Genomic DNA, 22,304 nt, shown 5'->3' with positions numbered 1-22,304 from the left:
AAAGAAAGAAAGAAAGGAAGGGAGGGAGGGAGGGAGGGAAAGAAAGAAAGAAAGAAAGAAAGAAAGAAAGAAAGAAAGAAAGAAAGAAAGAAAGAAAGAAAGAGCTCTAGATCAGCCCAGGATACATACTAAGACTCTGTCTGAAAAGCTAGCCTAGTAATTAATTTAACCAATTAATTAATTTAATAAAAATATAGCCAGGTATAGTAGCTCACACCCACTATCCCAACACCACTAGGAGGCTGATCCAACTCACGGCTAGTCTAGGCTGTGTATGAGAAGAGTCTGCCTCAAAACAAATAAGGAAAAAAAATGCTTTATGGTTTCTTTGCTTCAGAAGTACATTTGTTACTTATTTGTCTTTTCTTCAATACTTGTAGTCCAAACTCCACTGCTTACTGGGCATGCTTGAAGGACACTGTCTAATGTCTTAGTGAGAGGGTAGTGTGTCAGGTGAGAGGGGCTGGTCTGTGAGAACCAGCTCTAAAACTACCAAGAGATGAGCATACATATGTGTGCACACACAAATAAAAATAAATCTTTCCAAGGACACTACACCACCCTGAGACTAAGAAGTGAGACATAGTCTTTGACCTCTTTCTTCATCGTCTTCTGGTTTTTTGTAATGTAGTTATGGATGCTGGGAACTGAACTCGGGTCTTCTGCAATAGCAATGTGTGTGTGCGCTCTCAACTACGGAGCCATCTCTTCTGCCCCTCCAGTTGTCTTAATTTAATAGACTATCTTTCCATGATGTGGTAGGTTGCTATTCCTCTTTCCAAACCTACTGCTTTCTGTGGTACACCCTCAAACCCTTTCCCACCCAGAAGAATGATTTTTTCTTCATTTTTACTACAGCCTTTTTATCAAAATAGTATCCTTTTTCTCTCTGAACTGGGTGTTTGTCACATGGCTTTACCTGTGCTAGGCAAGCATTCTGCCAGAGCTGTACCTTAGATTGCAGTATGTATGTATAATAGGGTATCTGTGAAGTGAGTTACTTGATATAGCTGGTAGTCAATGTAGTGGGATATCTTCCCACTACATTTGTATAAAGCTCAGCAGTTGGGCTGTATGAAAGGTAGATCGAGTGAAGAGTCAGAGGAGAAAGAAGAGGAGAGGAAGAGGAGGACAGAGGAGGAGAAGGAGAGCTAGGAGCCATGGAGAACCACACTTGTGTCCAGGACAGTCCTGGGTAACCATTTATATCATAAGGTTAGATATTGGGTTACAACTCTAATTGTATGGGGATCTTGTTTATTGAGCATTTATATTATATAACGCCTTTGGATAATATTAAGCATTAGAGTCTCATTTCTACCTGGTACCACGTGGATGGTGGGATGGTCTGGGCTCAGCCAAGCCTTGTGGAAACAGCGTGGGAGATTGCAGAGCCATCTCATGAGTGCCAGGGCTGGTGTTTCTGGCTGGCCATTTCTAGCTGTGGCACGCCCGTGGCCTCTGGCTGCTTCCTGCTGTGGAATGCTTGGCTTCAGGCTGCAGATCATGGCGGCCTGAGCTAAGCAGAGCTACCACCGCTTAGGTAGTCAGCCCAAGAACTAGCCATTTTAAATTATTACAGTAACATAAATCACTTGTGGAAGAAGAGCTACTACTTCCATGAATACTTCTGGATCCAAATAGCACAGGTGTCAGTGAGGAGCCTCCTTACTACGAGAAAGGAGCTAGGAGAGTGGGGGGGTCAACCAGCGCCCCCACGTGGCTGGTGTTGGTCCGTCACTTAAACTTTTCTTTGCTTTTAAAATTTATTTTCACCATGCAGTGGTGGCGCATGCCTTTAATCCCAGCACTTGGGAGGCAGAGGCAGGTGGATTTCTGAGTTCGAGGCCAGCCTGGTCTACAGAGTAAGCTCCAGGACAGCCAGAACTACACAGAGAAACCCTGTCTCGAAAAAACAAAAAAATAAATAAAATAAAATTTATTTTCTTTTTCAGTTGCCACTCATGTCCTGGTGCCCCCCTTCCCCCACACCCTTAACATTCTCCTCTGCTCTAAGAGGATAGAGACCCTACCCTGAGTATCCCCCCAACCCCGGGACATCAAGACGAGGCACATCCTCTTCCACTGAAGCAATACAAGGCAGCCCAGCTAGAAGAACAGATCCCACAGACAGGAAACAGCTTTTAGCCTCTGCTCTAGTTGTTCAGGACCCATGTAAAGACAGAGCTGTATGTCCGCTATGTGTGTATGTGCGGCCCCACCTAAGCCTTTCTTTTTCTTCTCTTAGGTGGTGAGGATTCAGGAAAGCCGAGCCATGCTGCATTAAAGAATGGACACACCACCCCCATAGTGAGTGCCAGGTCCTCTAGTCCAGTCCTAGTGGAAGAAGAGCCAGAGAAAAGTCTCAGGAATCTTGTTCCAGAAGAGGATCCAAGGAAGAGACTTGGTAAAAGTGGGATTTGAGTTTGAAAGCCACAGATGGTTTTTATTTACCTATAGGGCTGCAGGAGAAGTCAGAGTGGGTTTGTTTCAGATGTCAGCTATTTTACCTAGCTCTTCTATAGGATCTTGTCAACCTTCACATTCCTTGTGTTCTACCCAAGGAATTCTGGGTGTGTGCTTTTATGGGAGGGTGTCTATATACATGTGGATACCAGAGGTTGGCATTGGGTGTCTCCTCGCTTTTCACCTTTTTTTGGAGGGGGGGGCTTAAATTTATTTATTTTTATTTATTTGTTTATTTTATTTTGGGCTAGGTGCCACCACTGCCCAGCTTTATTTTGGCTTTTCAAGACAGGGTTTCTCTATGTATCCCTGGCTGTTCTGGAATTCACTCTGTAGATCACGCTGGCCTCAAACTCAGGGATCTGCCTGTCTCTGCCTCCTGAGTGTGAGATTAAAGGCATGCCACTGCCAGGCTTACTCATTTATTTTGAGACAGCAATCTCAGTGATTGGCTAGACTAGCTGGCCAGTAAGCTTCAGTGATCTTGTCTCTACCCGCAGACACAGTACTGTCATTAGAACCCAGCCTTTATGTGAATGTGGGGATCTGAACTCAGGCCTCATGCTTTCGTGTGTGGCCGGCATTCATCTCATATGCCCTTGGTAACGTGGCTCTTGTATGAAGAGTTGTTACTTACTGAGCCTCTCTTCCTCTCCCTAAGCATGTTAAAGGCCACTGGAGCGTGATGTGTAAAGTGTAAGTTTCATTAATGAGTGACGTTGGTTGTAAGTGTGTTCGCATTTTTAGGCTCTCATTAAATCGTTTCTCTTATTGCATAGGCTCAACTGGAAGCCAGCCTAACTCTGATGCAGAGCCTGGTCCTGAGCATGCACCTAAGCAGCCTCTGCTGCCCCCCAAGAGACCCTTGTCCTCTTCTTATGAAGCAAATGAGGGGCAGGCAAAGGAGGTCCCAGCTGGCAGTACAGCAGGGTCCGTCTCCTCCACTTCGGGCTCTACCACCGTGATACCCGCTGCCACCACTGCTGCCACAGAAGTGACAAAGACTGTTAAGTCCTTTGTCGCCCCTGCCCCTGCCCCCAGGACTCTGCCTGCTGCTCCTGCTAGCACTAACACTACTGCCACTCATATGACCCCTGCCAAGCAACCCCCCGTCCCACCCCCTAAACCAGCTCAGAGAAACAGCAACCCTGTGATTGGTAAGTCCTCAGATTTTGTACTTGGGGTTTGGTTTGGTTCTGGATAGTTATTTTATTGAATGATTTGTTCTGTGAAAGAGTTTTCTAACTCATCTCTTGGAGGAATATTTTCAATATAGAGAAAAGTTTTAGAGTGAGGTGTGGTGGTACATGCCTTTAATCTCAGTACTTGGAAGGGCAGAGGTATAGGATCTCGGTGAGTTTGAGGCCAGCCTGGTCTACAAAAGAAGTTCCAGGACAGACAGAGCTGTACACAGAGAAACTCTGTCTCCACAAGGAAGGAAGGAAGTTGGGGGGAGGGAGGGAGGGAGGGAAGGAAAGAGGGAGGGAGGGAGAAGGAGGGAGGGAGGAAAATAGTTCTAAGAATAAGGCAAAAATGGCCATGAATTGGAAACATCAGTAAAATTAACTTGATGTCTAGGGAGATTTATTATACACGTATTACAAAACTAACTTTAGCATTGCTTATTTATTTGATAATTACAATTTAAAAAGTTTAAAAAGAGTATCCCCTAGAACTAGGCGTTGGTGACACTTGGAAAACACTCAGGTGGTACAGTCAGGAGAATCAGGATTCAAGGTCATTCTTGGATTTCTGAGTTCGAGGCTAGCCTGGGCTACATGAAACTGTTCTGACTCCCTTCTTTCTAAAACATACACACAAACAATCCCCCCCCCAAAAGAAAAAAGAAAAAAAAGAAAAGAAAACAACACTAACGGGCTGGAGAGATGGTTAAGAGCACTGACTGCTCTTCCAGAAGTCCTGAGTTCAATTCTCAGCAACCACATGGTGGCTCACAACCATCTGTAATGAGATCTGATGTCCTCTTCTGGTGTGTCTGAAGACAACTGCAGTGTACTCACATACATAAAATGAATAAATCTTTTTTTTGTTGTTTTTTGTTTTTTCAAGACAAGATTTCTCTGTGTAGCCCTGGCTGTCCTGGAACTCACTCTGTAGACCAGGCTGGCCTCGAACTCAGAAATCCACCTGCCTCTGCCTCCCAAGTGCTGGGATTAAAGGCGTGGGCCACCACCGCCCGGCTAAAATGAATAAATCTTTAAAAAACAAAAACAAAAACAAAAAAAACAAAAAAACCCACACTAACTATTTTAAGTAGTAAACTGGTTGATTGATGAGTTGATGGTCTAGATAAGGGGAGGCACAGCAGGACTGGCTGTCACGGTCACCTTCAGCCTCCGTGAGGAGACTAGAGTGATGGCAGTTTCCATCTGGCTTAAACTACCAATTCCTTGTCTAAACCTAAGTCTGGTAGCTAAAATGGTGGTTCTGTCAGTGTGTGTTTAACTTGTGATTCGGTGCCTCGTACAGCATCTTCATGGGAACTCACAGAGGTATTTAAGGTGTACTGATAACATCACATTTATCTTGAGAGTGAAGAATGCTTCTCGGGTGTGGTCATAGAAGCATGCTGTAAACTGAGCACTCAGGAAATAGAGAGAGGAGGCTGTCCTGGTCTACACAGCAAGTTCCAGCTCAGAGTCTGTAGACCCTGTGTCTAAAATAGGTAGGTAGTGGGTCGATGAGGTAGGTAGGTAGGTAGGTAGGTAGATAGATAGATAGATAGATAGATAGATAGATAGATAGATGAAAATAAATGATGGGAATAGAAGCCAGGCCTGTGATCCCAGCTATTTAAGATTGCACATCAGCTATTTAAGGCCTTCATGGCCAATTTTGCACTTAGTGAGATCCTGTCTCAAAAATACAGAAGAACAATGAGGACCAGGGATATGAAGCTCTGGCCTAGCATGTGATAGCCCCTGGGTTCAGTCCTCAGAACCACTGCGAACTGAAAGCAGGGTAGTGTATGAGCATAAGTTTATAGGCTTTGTAAATTACTTTACATTTTCTAAGGTCTTGCTTAGGTCTATTTTCCTATCATAATTGCAATTCCCCACAGAAATTCTCCAGAAAGGAAAGGTAAAAACTGATAAGTGTTTCAGAGCTAGTGAGAGTATAATTTTTCAGGACAAATAATATTAGGCTTACCCCAACTTATAGTTCTTGTTAACAATTACACAGGTAATGAATATAAAGTATACTTATTAAGAATCTAATGTCATGGGCCGGGCAGTGGTGGCGCACGCCTTTAATTCCAGCACTTGGGAGGCAGAGGCAGGTGGATTTCTGAGTTCGAGAGTTCAAGGCTAGCCTGGTCTACAGAGCGAGTTCCAGGACAGCCAGGGCTACTCAGAGAAACCCTGTCTCGGAAAAAAAAAAAAAAAAAAAAGAATCTAATGTCACTAAGCTGGGTGGAGTGACTAGAACCTTATCAGGCTTCTATTCGATCTCAGACAGACAGGTTGGAGTAAGAACAGGATGGAGATCATTGTGTTATCACTGCTTAATGGCCTGTCTTTCTGACTTAATCTCTGAGGAACCTGAAGTGATTTCACATGCACTTTCAAAACCACCCAGGGCTGTAGTAAATGACTGTCTCTTGTGTGCAGAGACAATTAGAAGTGTAGATGCTGTGACTCACCAAGGTTGTCGCTGATGTGGGGCAGAAACTTGCCTCTAATCTCTACAGTGTGCCTCTCAAACTGTCATCTAGACTGCTGTTACTGGCTTCACCTAAAAGGCCGGCTGGGATGAGGGGACCCTGATCCCAGAGGTTCTGGTGTCGGTGTCTCAGCTGAGTGCTGGAGATCTGTATTTCCCATAGATTCCCAGAGGATGCTCATGCTGCTAGTTCAGCGACCATGCTCTGTGTTCCTGCTCAGACCTGCGCTGTCTCTGTCTGTCTAGTTATGGCAGCACATACAATAACTAGCTGGTTGTAGTAATGCACACCTGTCATCTCCATCATCTCAGTACTTGGGAGGCAGGTACGGGGAGCAGTCTCTGCTACAGAAGTTCGAGAATAGCCTGGACCACCTAAGAACTTTTATGGAAAAACAAAACAAAAAACAAAAAGCCCTAAAAGTGTCTAAAGTAGCTTCAGCTGATAGCCCAGAGCAGTGGGCCTTGTGACTAAAGAACCATTATTCTATTACGGGCTTTCACAGAAGGAAAGTGGCTAATTCACAGTTTTTACTAAGATTAAATGATTTAAAGGTTAGACCCTATTCTAAAATTAATAACCTCACCCAGTGCTTTGATTCTAAAGTACCATTTCTTTCACAAAAAGATTATGATCACAAATGGTCTACTTAATATGAGCTGTTATTTAGAAATCCTTAGAAATGATAGGCTGGGTTGGAGGAGGGCGGTCTTGGAGAAATGACTCCACAATTAAGCACGCTTCCTGTTCTTTCAGAACTGGCTTGCCTGATGTCCTATAATTTTAGCTCCCAGGGGCCAGTACCTTTTTCTGACTTTTGTGGACACCCACACACAAACATACATAAAAATAAAAATTTTAAAATATAAAAAATAAATATAAATAAATAAATAAATAAATAAATAAAAATATAAAAAGAGAGATCTGTTAGGGCCTAGGAAAGAGCTTAGTCTGTAAATTGGACGCCTTGCAAATATAAGGACCAGTTTGACCCCTAGAACTCACCTAAAAAATGGGTGCAGGGGTACACTATGTGTGCTAGGGAGGCCAAGACAGGTGGATCCTGGGATCACTGGCCTGCCAGCCTCAACTAACTGCAAGCCTCAGGCCTTAGGAAGAGCATGTCTTAGTAAACAAGGTAGGGTCAGGCATGATGAGTTCCAGGCCAACCTGGTCTACATAGTGAGGTTAGGCTAACCTATAGGCTGCATAGTAAGTACCTGTCTCAAAACAAAAAAGCAAAAACAAAAAACAAACAACTTATTTCATCAATTAAAATCTATTTTATTTTATTTTATGGGTTTTTTTTTTTTTTTTTTGGTTTTTCGAGACAGGGTTTCTCTGTGTAGCCCTGGCTGTCCTGGAACTCCCTCTGTAGACCAGGCTGGCCTCGAACTCAGAAATCCGCCTGCCTCTGCCTCCCAAGTGCTGGGACTAAAGGCGTGTGCCACCACCACCCGGCAGGGGCCTGTTTTATTATAGATGGAAGAGCTAACTGCTATTTTTATCTTTGTGTATTGTGTACAGTGTTTTCTAGAGTGTTTTTATATTCATTTGTATGTTTTTTTTTAAAGATTTATTTATTTATTTCATGTATGTGGATATACTGTAGCTGTCCTCAGACACACCAGAAGAGGGCATTGGATCCTATTACAGATGGTTGTGAGCCACCATGTGGTTGCTGGGAATTGAACTCAGGACCTCTGGAAAAGCAGTCAGTGCTCCTAACTGCTGAGCCATCCCTCCAGCCCCCATTTTTTTGGCTTTATTTTCTTATTTTTGTTTTTCGGGCAAGCTCTCATCTGTAGGGTAGTTCCTGGATTCACTCTGTGGCCCAGGGTGATGGTGAGCTCCTCATTCTCCCCCAGTGCTGAGACTATGGGCACACACTACTGCGGTAGCACAAAACACCGTTCACACAGCTTACTTTTGACAAATGATGTTTATAAATGGCCCAAGGCTAGCTCACTCTTCACTCAGAGTGGATACATGGAATGAGATTAAGGGCAAATAAGATTTTATTTGGGGAAATGTATAAATTCTTTGAGAACATTGGATAGACTGAAATAAAAGGTTAGCTTCTACATGATGTGACTGCCTGCTTCTTACATGGATGAGAGCCTGAGTCCTTTAGGCTCTGGGAAGATGAGTGGGGTATATGCTGTCATCCATTTCCTCTGTGATACAGAGGAAGAACGTCTCATGTCACACACATGTATTGAGGGCACGCTGTATGTATTCTTGTGATAGGCTGCTGGTGGAGACAGGAGCTGTCCTGCCTTCCAACCCAGAGTGCACTGCAAAGCGACACGGGTGTACAGAAGGCATCAGAGGTGTGCCGCTGATGAAGAGGGAGTGGAGCAAGCAGAGGACAGAGCAGTGGTCTGGCAGCCCGGCTGCAGACTAGCTAAAGGCCTTGCTTATTTGTACTATGATTGTGAGCAAATTACCTAGTGTCTGGCTTCTAGTTTTCCTTCTGGGAGAAAAAAAAAAAAAAAGATGATGCCTTGTTTTTTATCACTTCAGGGGTACTGAAGAATAAGACATAAAGATGGGGTGGTGAGATGGCTCAGTGATAAAGATGTTTGCCACCAAGCTTGACAACCTCAGTTTGATCTTCATGACTTACAAAATGCAAAAAAAGAACCAATTATCCCAAGTTGTTCTCTGACAGCCACATGCATTGACACACACAAATAATTTGAAAGCTTTTTAAAAGACATAAAAGAGGAGACCCACCAACATGGGCCACACTCACACTAAGGCTAAAGAAGGCAGCCCTGGTCATCGTCACGAAGTACTACCCACATCTGGGTAATAAAGTGTGTGTGGGAGGAGAGCACCCTTATGCTCAACAAGACATCCGTCTGTGTCACACACTGATGAAGCAGGTTCAGAGGTCCTGTGAGAGGCAGCTCTCCCAGGTTGGAAGAGGAAGAAAAAGTTCCTGAGGCCTCGGCCCTGGATCAGGAGGTCACTGAGGTTGATCCTGACACCGAGAAATGCTAACGCTTCTGGGCTCTGGCAACCTCTCTGACATGCAGGTCACTCAGCCTATAGCTGGGATGAATTTCAAAACACCATGTGGAGCCATTTGAATCTGTTCTGTCATATTTTCAATAAAACTAAAAACAAACCGAAAAACAAAAGACACAAAAGCACTTTATTCAAAGGGCTTTGCATTTGTCATAATATTCAAGGTTTATTAAATAGCTTTATTGAATTTTATTGAGCAGTATACAGTACAAAGCTGAATATTCAGGTATCATTATTTTAATTCATTTATTATTATTGTGTGTGTGTATAATGCATAGGAGTGCGAGTAAATACCACAGTGCACTGTGGAGGTCAGAACACAGCTCTCAGAAACTGGTTTCCAATGCCACTGTGTGAGTTAATGATCAAACTCAGGTCATCAGGCTTGCAAGCGTATGCCCTAACCCACTGGACTATCCTACCATCCTGGTTGGTCGGATTTTTACGATCACATTTTGTTGTGTGTTCTTTTTCTCCAACATCCCCAAGGACACAGATAAGACAGAGTCTTGCTGTATAGCTCTGGCTGGCCTAGAACTAGGTGTGGTCTTGAGTTTGTAGTGCTCTTCCTGAGTGCTGAGAATATTGGGCTGAAGAGCTGTCACAGCAGTTAAGAGCTCTTCTGTAGGAACTAGACTCGGTTCCCAGCACCCACGACAGCTCACATCCATCTGTAACTCCAGTTCCAGGGCATCCGTGCCTTCTCTCTGGCCTCCTCAGGCACTAGTCAACACACACATGGTGCATACATGTAGGCAAAACACTCATACACATAAAATAAAGATTTAAAAACAAACAAACTTTTTTGTTTGTTTTTCAAGACAGGGTTTCTCTGTGTAACAGTTCTGGCTGTCCTGGAACTCACAGAGATCCATCTGCCTCTGTTTCCAGTGTGCTGGGACTAAAGGCATGCACCACCACTGCCTAGCTTAAAAAGCAAACAACTTTTTATTAAGTTTTTTTTTTCCTGGATCCATTCGGTTTACACTGTCAGGACATAGGGTTGTCACATCTCTCATCACAGTAATTAAATTTTAATTAAGTTTTAATCATCTTTAATTATCCAGATGTTCCCCCACCCTACTCATTCAGCCTCCTGCCTGAATATATTTTGTTTCAGAACTTGCAAAGCCATGAAATTACATAATTGAATTGAAAGGTTAGTTCTGACCTGTCTTTGGTGCATTTTAAGCGATGGTAACAAAGTGTTGTGCTCTCCTTTACAGCTGAACTATCTCAAGCAATGAACAGTGGCACACTGCTGTCGAAACCATCTCCACCCTTACCACCCAAGAGAGGTATTCCATCAACTTTGGTACCCAGCTTGGAGCCCGCTGCTTCGTTCACAACAAAGACAACAAATGATCAAAGAGAAAAAACTGTCTCTTTGTGTTTGGAACCACCACTAATAATCCCGCCTTCGTCCCCGTCACCCCCACTGCCTACCCACATACCTCCAGAGCCTCCACGGTCCCCTCTAGTCCCTGCGAAGACTTTTCAAATTGTGCCAGAAGTTGAGTTCTCCCCTTCTTCAGATCTATTCCAGGACATTTCCCAGCAGGAAGATCAGAAAATGGAAATCCCCAAGAAGATACAGGACCAGAGCTTTGGGGAGTCCCGTATACCCTCCAGGCTGCCCCCACTCCCACTGCATATCCGAATTCAGCAGGCCCTTACCAGCCCCCTTCCTGTGACCCCTCCCTTGGAAGGCACTCACAGAGCCCATTCACTGCTCTTTGAGAACAGTGACAGCTTCTCTGAGGACACTGGTACCCTGGGTCGGACCAGGTCACTTCCCATCACGATTGAAATGTTGAAAGTGTGAGTGTTTCCTGCTGGTCTCTTGTTTCTGGGTTTAGTGTAGGCAGCCCCACACAGGAATGGTTCTTCAGACAATGTGGGTAAATTTAAGTTGAGGGAATGCTTCTGCCAAAAGTCAATTCTAGAAGCAGGGCTTCTCCCCTCCCCCCTTTTTTAAATGGATTTTTATGGTGATTTCTGTGTTGACAACACAATTACCTGTTCATAGATATGAACATTAACACTACTAGTTTTAGATGATACAAATGTGTTATCTAAGTCTATTACAAGGTACTTAAGAGCCATTGCTAACAGTGAGGAAGCCCTGGGTTTTCACGTCGCTCTGTCGCCAGGCACGTTACTCAGCCTTGCTGTTTTTTACTATCTCAGCTCTAAATGGGAGTAGTATCTAAAAGCTTTTGTGAATGAAATTAGGCAAATCTGAAATGTGTCAGTGTCTACTAAAAAACAGCCTGGGATTTGGACCCAGTACTTTTTAGATTCGTGAATAGTAAAGAGCTTCTTAGGAAGAATTTTAAAGCTAAGACTGGAATTTATAAGTTCTTCCAATAATGGACTTTTTATGTGTGCTTCAGTCTTTTCCTTTGAAAAGCCTCATTGTTTCTGAAAAAAAAAAAAAATGTCGTATTTGTTAGTCCAGATGATGAAGAGGAAGAACAGACCTGCTCGTCTGTTGAAGACATGACGTCTACCTCAGCAACTCCTAAACTACCACTGTGTCTGCAAGAGGAAGAGAAGGAGAGTGACTCAGATTCAGAGGGTCCCATTCAGTATCGAGATGAAGAAGAAGAAGATGATGATGATGAAAGCCATCAGAGTAAGACCAGGAGGGGAAAGTGCAAAATAAAGTTGTTCTGTGTGTGATGTTGGGAACTGGGCACCACGTGCTGGGCAGAGTCTCTGCAATGGTTAGATCCTCAGCAGAAGAGGAAACAGGTGCCCTGCTCCATGGAGTCCTCTGGCTTTTGGAGGCCAGTGTAAAAAACTCCCCCTCCACTTTGCCATGGTGATCAAGGCCATGAGAGGGCCACATTGACAGATTCATTCAGATTTATTCTTTAGACAAAGTCTCACAGTAGCCCAGATTAGCCTAGAACTCACTGTGTAGACCAGGGTGGCCTTGAACTCTCAGACATCCACCTGCCTCTTAGTGCTAGGATTAAAGGTGTGTGCCATCATCATTCAGATTCTTAGTTTGTATTTGGATCTGTTAATCCAGGGACCAGAGCCATAAATTTAGTCATAGTGTCTGCTAAGCTAAGCACAGGGCCTGGATTCATTACCCAACACCAGAGAAAAACAAAACCCATTCACCTTGAAGATAGATAAGAAATTGAGATCTAAGAAATATAGAGAAAACTGGTAAGAGGTTACATTGAAGAGTTAGAAGAGACTAGAGAGCTGGCTCAGCAGTTAAGAATAGTTACTGTTCCTACAGAAGACTGGGCTTGGTTCCCAGCATCCATGTTAGGTAGCTCACAACTACCTGTAACTCCAGCTCCAGGAGATCCAATGCCTCTGCCCTCTTAGGGCACCTGCCCTCATGCACATACCTCGACACAGACATAAACACATATACATCAGTACAAATACAATCTTAAAGACATAAATAAAAGAGAAAAATGAATTGTCTCCAATATAATGAACTTCTTGTTAAACCAAAGAAAAAAAGTGTGTTCTCCTGGTTGTGATGGCTTACACCTATAATCACTTGTGAAGCTATGGCAGGAGGATTGCATTAGGTGGAACATAGCTTGAACTGTCAAATGAGCTCAGAAACCAAAAATGGGGCTGGAGAGGTAGATGGAGGCAGGAAGCAAGGGAGGAATCTAGGGACTATTAGCTACATAAAACCCTGTCTCAGAACAGCAAGAGAAGCAAGGTCAGGACAAATTGTCACATGATGATGTTGTCCGGCTGCTCAGAAGCAGAGGTGGGAAGTGAGCTTGGGAGTTTGGGAGCAGCCCAGCAACATTGCAAGATTCTCTCAAAAACAATATTGACAGATTATAAGATCTATTAATATGCCGGGTGGTGGTGGCACACGCCTTTAATCCCAGCACTTGGGAGGCAGAGTCAGGCGGATTTCTGAGTTTGAGGCCAGCCTGGTCTACAGAGTGAGTTCCAGGAGAGCCAGAACTACACAGAGAAACCCCCTGTCTCGAAAAAAAAAAAAAAGATCTATTACTATAAAAGCTGTCATGTTTTAAATCTGAGAACTGTCCCAGAACAGACTAGGTTCTGTCTTCAGAAACTCTCACTGAATGAGGAAGGCAGAGGGCTGGTGGCAGGGAGGAGGTGTGCTTTGCCTATCACCATCCATTTTGCCAAAAATACCTTCAAATGCCTTTGGCTGTGCCCTCCTCTGTTGGGCTGGATCATTTGAAGCCGACTGGGTGGCTGGGAGCTGTGTTCACACTCTGGCCTGGTGCACGTGAGCCCATGCATCTGTGCCTCAGCATTTTCTCCCTGTGTAAAGGTGCCCTGGCCAACAGGGTGAAGAGGAAGGACACGCTGGCGATGAAGCTGAGCAGCAGACCCAGTGAACCAGAGACGAACCTCAATTCTTGGCCTCGTAAAAGCAAGGAGGAGTGGAATGAAATACGGCACCAGATCGGGAACACGCTGATCCGGTAGGACTTGCCGCTTAGGAGTGAAGCATTCATGTGTCTTTTGAGAAAACTGTTTATATAACGTTGTAGGTTAGGTACAGCTGGGTTTCCTCTAAGCTTAAGGAGGTCAGGGACTACACAGATGGCACTGGGTGTGTTCAACCATCAGATAAGACGGGAGGCTTCTCAAAGGTTACTGAAGAAGTCGGGCTGGTTCCTGGCATGTTCAGATTCCTGTGACTTTATCCAGTTGCTGAACTGTGAAATGCCTGCCTAAATTACCGCACCTGTGTTGTGTTTTGCTTTTTGACTGAAGTACCATGTAACCAATTCCTTTCAAAAAGTAGTATAATCAGAAAAGGAGGGAAGTGAGATACAGAGGGGCCTTTAGTTTATGTGATGAGCATATTTGTATGTAACAGGAGTCTTCATGGCACATACACTCCTACCATCTAAAGGGATAAAAGGGAGAGAGAACTCTTGGCCTTCTGCCTGCAAGGTGAGGTGTCCATTAATTAAGGCCCAGTCTTCTTTCCTGCCATACACATGTAGCTTTACCTTTTTTTTTTTGGTTTTCAAGATAGGATTTCTCTGTGAAGCCTTGACTGTCCTGGAAGTTGCTCTGTAAATCAAGCTGGCCTCAAACTCACAGAGATCCAGCTATCTCTGCCTCCTAAGTGCTGAGATTAAAAGTGTGTACCACCACTACCTGGCTTACTCGTAATATATTTTTAAAGGCTTTCTTTTTTTTTTTTTTTTTTTTTTTTTAATTTTTAGCCAGGCAGTGGTGGAACACGCCTTTAACCCAGCACTTGGGAGGCAGAGGCAGGCAGATTTCTGAGTTCAAGGCCAGCCTGGTCTACAGAGTGAGTTCCAGGACAGCCAGGGCTACACAAAGAAACCCTGTCTCGAAAAAAAAAAATTATTTTATGTGCATCGGTGTTTTGCCTGCATGAAGTCTGTGTGTCAGATCTTGGAGTTGCAGACAATTGTAAGCTGCTATATGGATACTGGAATTTGAACCTGGGTCCTAGAAGAGCAGCCAGTGCTCTTACCTGCTAAGCCATCTCTCTAGCTCCTTATAATATATTTTTTAAAAGATTTATCTCCTTATTTTATGTATATGAGTACACTGTAGCTATCTTCAGACACACCAGAAGAAGGCATCAGATTACATTACAGATGGTTATGAGCCACCATGAGGTTGTTGGGAATTGAACTCAGGACCTCTGGAAGAGCAGTCAGTGCTCCTAACCACTGAGCCATCTCTCAAGCCCTCCCCCATGATATTTTTAATAGCAGGGTTTTATGCTTTCAAGTTTAATTTCTAGTCTGAGGTAATATGTGATGTTCAGCTGCCCAGTCTCTTTGATCTGCTTCAATCTGAAGATTGTTCTTAGGCATTTCATTCTAAAGGTTTAATAACTATGTCCATGTGTGTGTGAAGAGTGTGTGTATATGTGTTGCACATGGTGTGTAGTATGTGTGTGCATAGTTTGTGTGGAGAGGGAGTGGGAGGGTAAGGGTGTGCCTCACACATGTGTGCACGCACATACAGAGGCCAGAGATCAGTCACTCAGTCTCCTGTTGTCAGACTTCACCTGATTATTTGACGGGGAGTTGCCTATTTAGCTAGTCTGCTGACCAGAGAGTCCCCGACCATCTTTCTTCATCCCTCTGCACAGGGAGTGCAGATGCTTGCCACCATACCCAGTTTTGACATGGGTGCTAGCCCTCGGTCCTCATGCTTGCACAACATGCATGTTACCCACTGAGCCATCCTCCTGCCTCTGCCTCTGCCTCCCAACTGCTACAATTAAAGGTGTGAGTCAGTAGTACATTATTTTTTGAGTCAGGATCTTATTATGTAGTCCTGGTTAGCCTAGAACTTGCCATGTAGATCAGGCTAACTTTGAACTCGGAGATCCACTTGACTCTGCTTACTTAATGCTAGGATTACAGGCACATAGCACCATGTCTGGCTATCTAATTATGATCCATCAAATTATGATTTACAAAGGTCTTTTCTTTTTTCTCTGCAGTATAAAAATAATCACATGTTCATTATATTAATAGTTAGAATATTACAGAAAGCTGGGCGGTGGTGGCACACGCCTTTAAACCCAGCACTTGGGAGGCAGAGGCAGGTGGATCTCTGAGGCCAGCCTGGTCTACAGCCTGGATCTCTGACTTAGAGGTCAGCTCTGGTCTACATAGTGAGTTCCAGGACAGCCAGGGCTACACAGAGAAACCCTGTCTTGAAAAACCAAAAAGAAAAAGAAAAAGAAAAAAGAAAAAGAAAGAAAATTACAGGAAAAAAAAAAACCTACCAGCCAGTGAGTTGGTTCAGTGTGTAATGGTGCTTGCCACCAAGCTAGACAATGTGAATTCAGTTCCTGGGTTCCATGTAAGAGAAAGAGAGACTCCATCCCCGTGAGTTTTTCTCTGGCCTGTGTATTCTGATCACAGTTGTGCTTTCTTCCTCTCAACACACATACAAACACACGAGCACACACACAAATAAATGTGATAAGAATTTAAAAGAAAAGTTAGCCTGGGACACACCTTTAACCTCAGTGTTCTGAAGGCAGAGGCAGGGAGATCTCTGTAGTCCTAGCCAGAGCTACAGAGGGAGAAAGAAGGAGAAAGAAAATGCTAACTGCTCAGAATCTTAGGTTCTATACAATACGTTTGACAAACTTCTTTTTCTATTTTGTTTTGTTTGGTTTGGTTTGGTTTGGTTTGGTTTGGTTTGGTTTGGTTTGGTTTGGTTGCCTCCCTGCCACCCCCTCCACCCAAGACTGTGTATTCTGACTGTCCTGGAACTCACTATGTAGACCAGAGCTGACCTCTAAGTCAGAGATCCTCTTCCTCTGCTTCCAGAGTGCTGGTATTAAAGACATGTGCTACTTGTACCCAGTTACATTATTTTTTTTTTTTCTTTTTCTTTTTTCTTTTATTTCTCAGAGCTGAGGTCTATTCCCAGGTTCTTGCACTGATAGGCAAGTGTTCTACCACTGAGCTAAATCCCAACTATGGCAAACTTTTGGGTTTTTTTTTTTTGGTTTTTCGAGACAGGGTCTCTCTGTGTAACTAACCCTGGCTGTCCTGGAACTCACTCTGTAGAACAGGCTGGCCTCGAACTCAGAAATCCACCTGCCTCTGCCTCCCAGGTGCTGGGATTAAAGGTGTGCACCACCACTGCCTGGCGGCAAACTTTTTTAAAGGGCTGAAAATAAGTATCTCAGTTGGGTGTAGCAGCATGTGTCATGTAAAATCTGACATGGTGAAACGGGAATTCAAGACTACCTGCAGGTACATAATGCATTCAAGGACAAGTGTGGGACTCCTGAGGCTCCTCCTCAAAAAAAAAAAAAAAAGAAAAAAAGACAAAACTTTGATTTCAAGCCCACATATAGTTTCTTTTCTGAACTTTGGCTTATAGTTTGTTGGCTTTTTAAGATTGGGTCTCTTGGAGCCTGGGATGGTATTACAAGTCTGTGCTATATGCCTGGCTACAAGCTCTTTTTTTTCTGTGGTGCCAGGGATGGAACACAGGCCCTCATGCAAGCTAGGCAAATGGCCTGTCATTGAACTACACTTAGATTTACTTATTCTTTCATTCATTCATTTATAGCAATTTTTAAAAATCTGGAGAGATGACTCAGTAGCGTTCTTGCTGGAGTTGGGTACTCAGCATGGTGCCCATGTTGGCAGTTTTACAGCTGCCTATAACTCTTTCTCCAGGGATCAAATACCTCTGTACCCAGGACACCTGCACTCAGATACACATAAGCACGTGCTCATCACACACACACACACACACACACACACACACACACACACAAAATTAAAAATAAAATCTTTAAAAAATGTTTTCAGTGTGAAGCTGAGTTACATTGTTCATGCATGTAAACTGCTTGAAAGGCTGAGGCCTGCCTCTATGTACAACAAGTTTAAGGCTAGCCTGGTCCGTTTAATTGGAACGTCTCTCAGATATATAATGTAATTAGAAATTATTTATTTCTAATGTAAAAGAACTGGAGTAGCTCTGGAGTTTTTGCCCTAACACTGCCAAAATGAAAAAGATAATGCTGCCGGGCGGTGGTGGCGCAAGCCTTTAATCCCAGCACCTGGGAGGCAGAGGCAGGTGGATTTCTGAGTTCGAGGCCAGCCTGGTCTACAGAGTGAGTTCCAGGACAGCCAGGGTTATACAGAGAAACCTTGTCTCAAAAAACAAAAAAAAAACCAACAACAACAAAAAAAGATAATGCTGTATTAGCAGCTTGTGTGGAGCTAGAGAGACAGACGGCTTAGTGGTTTAAAGTACTACTCTACCAGGGGATAGGATGCCCTTGTCTGGCCTCCACAGGCTCCAGGCAGACACTTGGTGCACGTACGTCATGCAGGCCAAATGTTCAGACATAAAATAAGATACAACAGTAACAAAAATCTTTTTTGAATATTAAAACATCTCTCTTTCTCACGATAGAAAACTATGCCCAAGGTTAGATTTGACCTACAGAGATTATAGATAACTGTGCTCTTTTTGCTTTATTTATTTATTTATTTATTTATTTATTTATTCACATGGGGTTTCTCTGTATAGCCTTGTCTCCTAGAACTTCCTCTATAGATCAGGTTGGCAAAGAACTCACAGCTCTGCCTGTCTCTGCCTCCCAAGTGTTGGAATTAAAGGCATGAGCCACCACTGTACAGCTAACTTTTTTTTGTTTTGTTTTGTTTTTCAAGACAGGGTCTCTCTGTGTAACCCTGGCTGTCCTGGAACTCACTCTGTAGACCAGGCTGGCCTCGAACTCAGAAATCTGCCTGCCTCTGCCTCCCAAGTGCTGGGATTAAAGGCGTGCGCCACCACCACCCGGCTTGCACCAGTTTTTTTAATACTTGATTCTAGTCAGTGGTTCTCACATTTAAGCATTCATTTGGCAGACTTAACTTACCTGACAGGCTTGTTTAAAAAGCAAATTGTTGAGTTACACCCTGACTTTTTGCTCCAGGGTGGGGCACAGTTCAAAATTCTTCTTTATAGTACTGAACCTGGGCCAGTTTGAAAGCTAGGATTCTATTAGTTTCCATGGTGTCCTCAGTACAAAAATCTTTGGGATTATAATGTAACCTTTTGTGGCTGTTTTGTGGAAGTATCATACTGTAGCCTACGCTGTCCTGGAACTCACTTGTAGCTGAAGCTGGCCTTGAACCTACGGCAGTCTTCCTGCCTCAACTTCCCATGCTGGGACTTACAGGTGTCAGTGACTGTGTCCAGAACTGCAGGTCCTTCTCCATCTCTACCTCCACTATGTCAGAAAAACGTAGAATAATTAGTCTGTTCGTGGTCACAGATGTAAACTTCCCTCTGAAATAGCTGCCCTTCCTAGAAAAATCCTATTCATTCCCTGTCTGTCATGGAAAGTCCAGTGTTCCTCTGTCTGTCCATGTATGTAAAGTCCAGTGTTTCTCTGTCTGTCCATGTATGTAAAGTCCAATGTTCCTGTGTTTGTCCATGTATGTAAAGGCCAGTGTTTCTCTGTCTGTCCATGGAAAGGCCAGTGTTCTGTTGCCCTATTCTCAGCACTGCAGCCAGGTGCAATGATGCATGTTGGAATCCCAGTACTCAGGAGGTGGAGGCAAAAAGATGACCACTCTTACTTACAGTGAGAAACCCTGTTTCCCAAAAATAAAATATCATATGAATATTATACATGGCCATGAGGTTTATTCTTAAAAACATTCAGCATGGCCAAGTCTGGTAGTGTGCACCTTTAATCCCAGTACTTGGAAGGCAGAGGTAAGTGGATATCTGTGTGTTTGAGACTAGCCTGGTCTACAGAGTGAGTTCTAGGACAACCAGGAGAACACAGTGAGATCCTGTCTCAAAACAAAAAGATGTTCAGCATCTAATAATCAGAGAAACAGAAAGCAGAACCACCAGAGTCATCAGTCCATCCGCACTTAGGAGAATGACTAAGAGACAAAGTACAACTAGATGCTTACAGTGTTGGTGGAAATGCAGGGTTGTACAGCCTATGTGGAGAACGCTATGGGGGTTCCTCAAAAAGTTAAGCCAGGTGTAATGGAAAATCCCAGCGGTTTAAGAAGTATGGTGAATTTGAGAGAAGCCTAGGCTATGTAGTAAACACTTACTAACAAAACAAAAATTAAAAGTAGCTGACTGGGATTTAGGAAGATGACCCCATTAAAATGTTTCCTCTGAAAACATGAAGACCAGAGTTCAAATCCCCTGAACCCATGTAAAAGCCAGGCATGCAGACATACATCTATGACTTCAAGAACTTTATGAGGACAGAGACAGAGGGTCCCTGGAGCTACTGACTAGCCACTGTGGTTAAACATATGAGCTTCATGTTCAGTGAGAGATCCTGCTTCAGCAAAGTGGAAAGCAACTAAGGAAGCCACCTCTGGCCTCTGCATGTCCACATGTCCACCTGCTCAATGCTTGTATGTGAGTGTCTGTCTCTCTCTCTCTCTCTCTCTCTCTCTCTCTTTCTCTCTCTCTCTCTTTCTCTCTCTCTCTTTCTCTCTCTCTCTGAGATGGTGACTCTCCCTCAACCATTCTGCTAGGTTGGGAGTAGGCAAGTCTCAGTAATCCTCCTGTCCCTGCTCTTTTCCACCAGCCTCAGTTTGTTACATGACTGCTAGGATCTGAATTCTGGTCCTCATGATTACCCGTCAAGGATGCTTTTTGTTCATTTTCTTTTTCTTTCTTTCTTTTTTTTTTTTTTTTTTTTATGTGTATGAATGTTTTGGCTGTGTATACCCCACGTATGCAGTACCTGAAAAATTCAGAAGAGGGCAACAGATCCCCTGATGGAAACTGGAGTTCAGAGTTGGTTGTGAGCCACTATGTGTATACTTGGAACTGAACCCAGGTTCTCTGGAAAAACAGCCTGTGCGTTTATTGCCGAGCTGCCTCCTCGCTCGCACCCCTTCTGTTCTGAAACAGGATCTTGTAATGCTGAGCCTCCACCCTCAGGCTCTGGCCTCCCAGGTGTGAGCCATCACATTCAACATAGTATTGTGTATTTCTCAGTTCTTTCCATGTCAAATTGGTTGCATGATAAACAAAGAAGCCACCAATGTATATGTTAGAAATTTTGCAGATTTGTTACATGTCAATATAAATCCTGGCCAAAATGAAACCCCTCCAAATTTTTAGAAACAGTGTTGGGGGTTACCATGGACAGTAAGTACCCTTTGTCTCTCTGTTGTAGGCGACTGAGTCAAAGACCAACAGCAGAAGAACTGGAGCAACGGAATATACTACAGCGTGAGTTGAGCAGAGAGAAGCCCAGATCTGCGCACCATGAACTCAATATGCACTAGGACAGAAGTATTTGCTAAAGAGCTAAGGAGAGTTAGTCCCTGCTCAGGAAGCCCAAGCTTCCTAGGAAGATGTCACCATGGTATTGTTTAGTGTACTGTGTGTGATATGCCAGAACATTTTGTTCAGATATTCTCATAGCATCCTGGATCTGTATTGACATCTGTCACAGTGTGTCAATATGTGCTGGCTTGGCCCATGCTTTTATATATGTAATTATTGTTTTATGTGTATGTTTGCCTGCATGCATGTCTGTTTACCACATGGGTGTCTTGTGCCCCTCAGAGGCCAGAAAGGGGCATAAGGTCCCTGGAACTAGAGTCACAGATGGTTGTGAGCCTGTGAATCAAACCTGAATCCTCTGGAAGAGCAGCCAGTGCTCTTAGTTACTGGGCTATCATCTCTGCAGCCCCAGTGTGAAATCGTAGCCATTGAGCCACCTCTGCAGCCCCTACAACCTTTTCTCCCCAGGAAAATTATTTGTTTTTATTTTATTTATGCAGGTGTGTGTGTGTGTGTGTGTGTGTGTGTTTTGAATGTGTGCCATGTTTGAGGTGGGGTGATGGTGGAAGCCTGCAAAGGGAGTGTAATTCCTCAGCCTAGCTGGACTTACAGGCCATTGTGAGTCACTGCTTGGTTGCTGGGAATTGAACTCAGGTTCTAGAGCACCAAGTGCACTGCGCTTGCTGTCTCCTAAAAATTTCCTTTTCAAGAACACTATAATCAATAGTAAAGATTTTCAACTCTGTAGATCTTTAACCACATGGTTAAAGATTGAAACCTAAACGTTTAGGTAGCTGGAAAGTGTATAAAAATGTAAAAAATATCCTTAGCTCAAGGGCAGCAAGCCTAGTGTGCCATCTTTTCCTATCTTGTGCTTAGATATTTGATTCTACAGTGGACAGGGAAAGGTTCTTTTTCGAGACAGGGTTTCTCTGTGTAGCCCTGGCTGTCCTGGAACTCACTCTGTAGACCAGGCTGGCCTCAAACTCAGAAATCCGCCTGTCTCTGCCTCCCAAGTGCTGGGATTAAAGGCGTGTGCCACGACCGCCACAACCGCCTGGCTGAAAGGTTCCCCTTGTGTGTGTGGTTTACTTTTAGTTTTTCGAGACAGGGTTTCTCTGTGTAGTCCTGGCCCTTCTGGAACTTATTCTAGACCAGGCTGGCCTCAAAGTCACAAAGATCTGCCTGCCTCTGCTTCCTCCTGGTGGAATTAAAGGTGCATGCGACCACCACCTAGGTAGGAAAAGGTTTTTAATTAGCCATTCTCAGATAGAGTAGTTTGTTCTAACTTTGACTTTTAAGAAATATATGTATTATAATT

At 43.8% G+C, this 22,304-nt stretch overlaps 1 protein-coding gene across 2 annotated transcripts in view; it reads left to right on the top strand.

The window, feature by feature from the left end:
• Phactr4 (phosphatase and actin regulator 4) overlaps positions 1–22,304 on the top strand; it is a 71,584-nt gene that overhangs the window by 41,442 nt on the left and 7,838 nt on the right. For both annotated transcript variants that reach the window (XM_028759886.1, XM_028759885.1), the window contains 6 exons: positions 2,249–2,407; positions 3,246–3,623; positions 10,414–11,008; positions 11,644–11,825; positions 13,488–13,641; positions 20,871–20,926. In XM_028759886.1, coding sequence (XP_028615719.1) covers positions 2,249–2,407; positions 3,246–3,623; positions 10,414–11,008; positions 11,644–11,825; positions 13,488–13,641; positions 20,871–20,926 — 1,524 coding nt within the window. The remainder of the gene's footprint in view (positions 1–2,248; positions 2,408–3,245; positions 3,624–10,413; positions 11,009–11,643; positions 11,826–13,487; positions 13,642–20,870; positions 20,927–22,304) is intronic.

This window comes from Grammomys surdaster, unplaced genomic scaffold, assembly GCF_004785775.1.
Source record: "Grammomys surdaster isolate TR1022 unplaced genomic scaffold, NIH_TR_1.0 126313, whole genome shotgun sequence".
NCBI classification, from domain to species: Eukaryota; Metazoa; Chordata; class Mammalia; order Rodentia; family Muridae; genus Grammomys; species Grammomys surdaster.
This window is presented reverse-complemented; position numbering and strand designations above follow the sequence as displayed.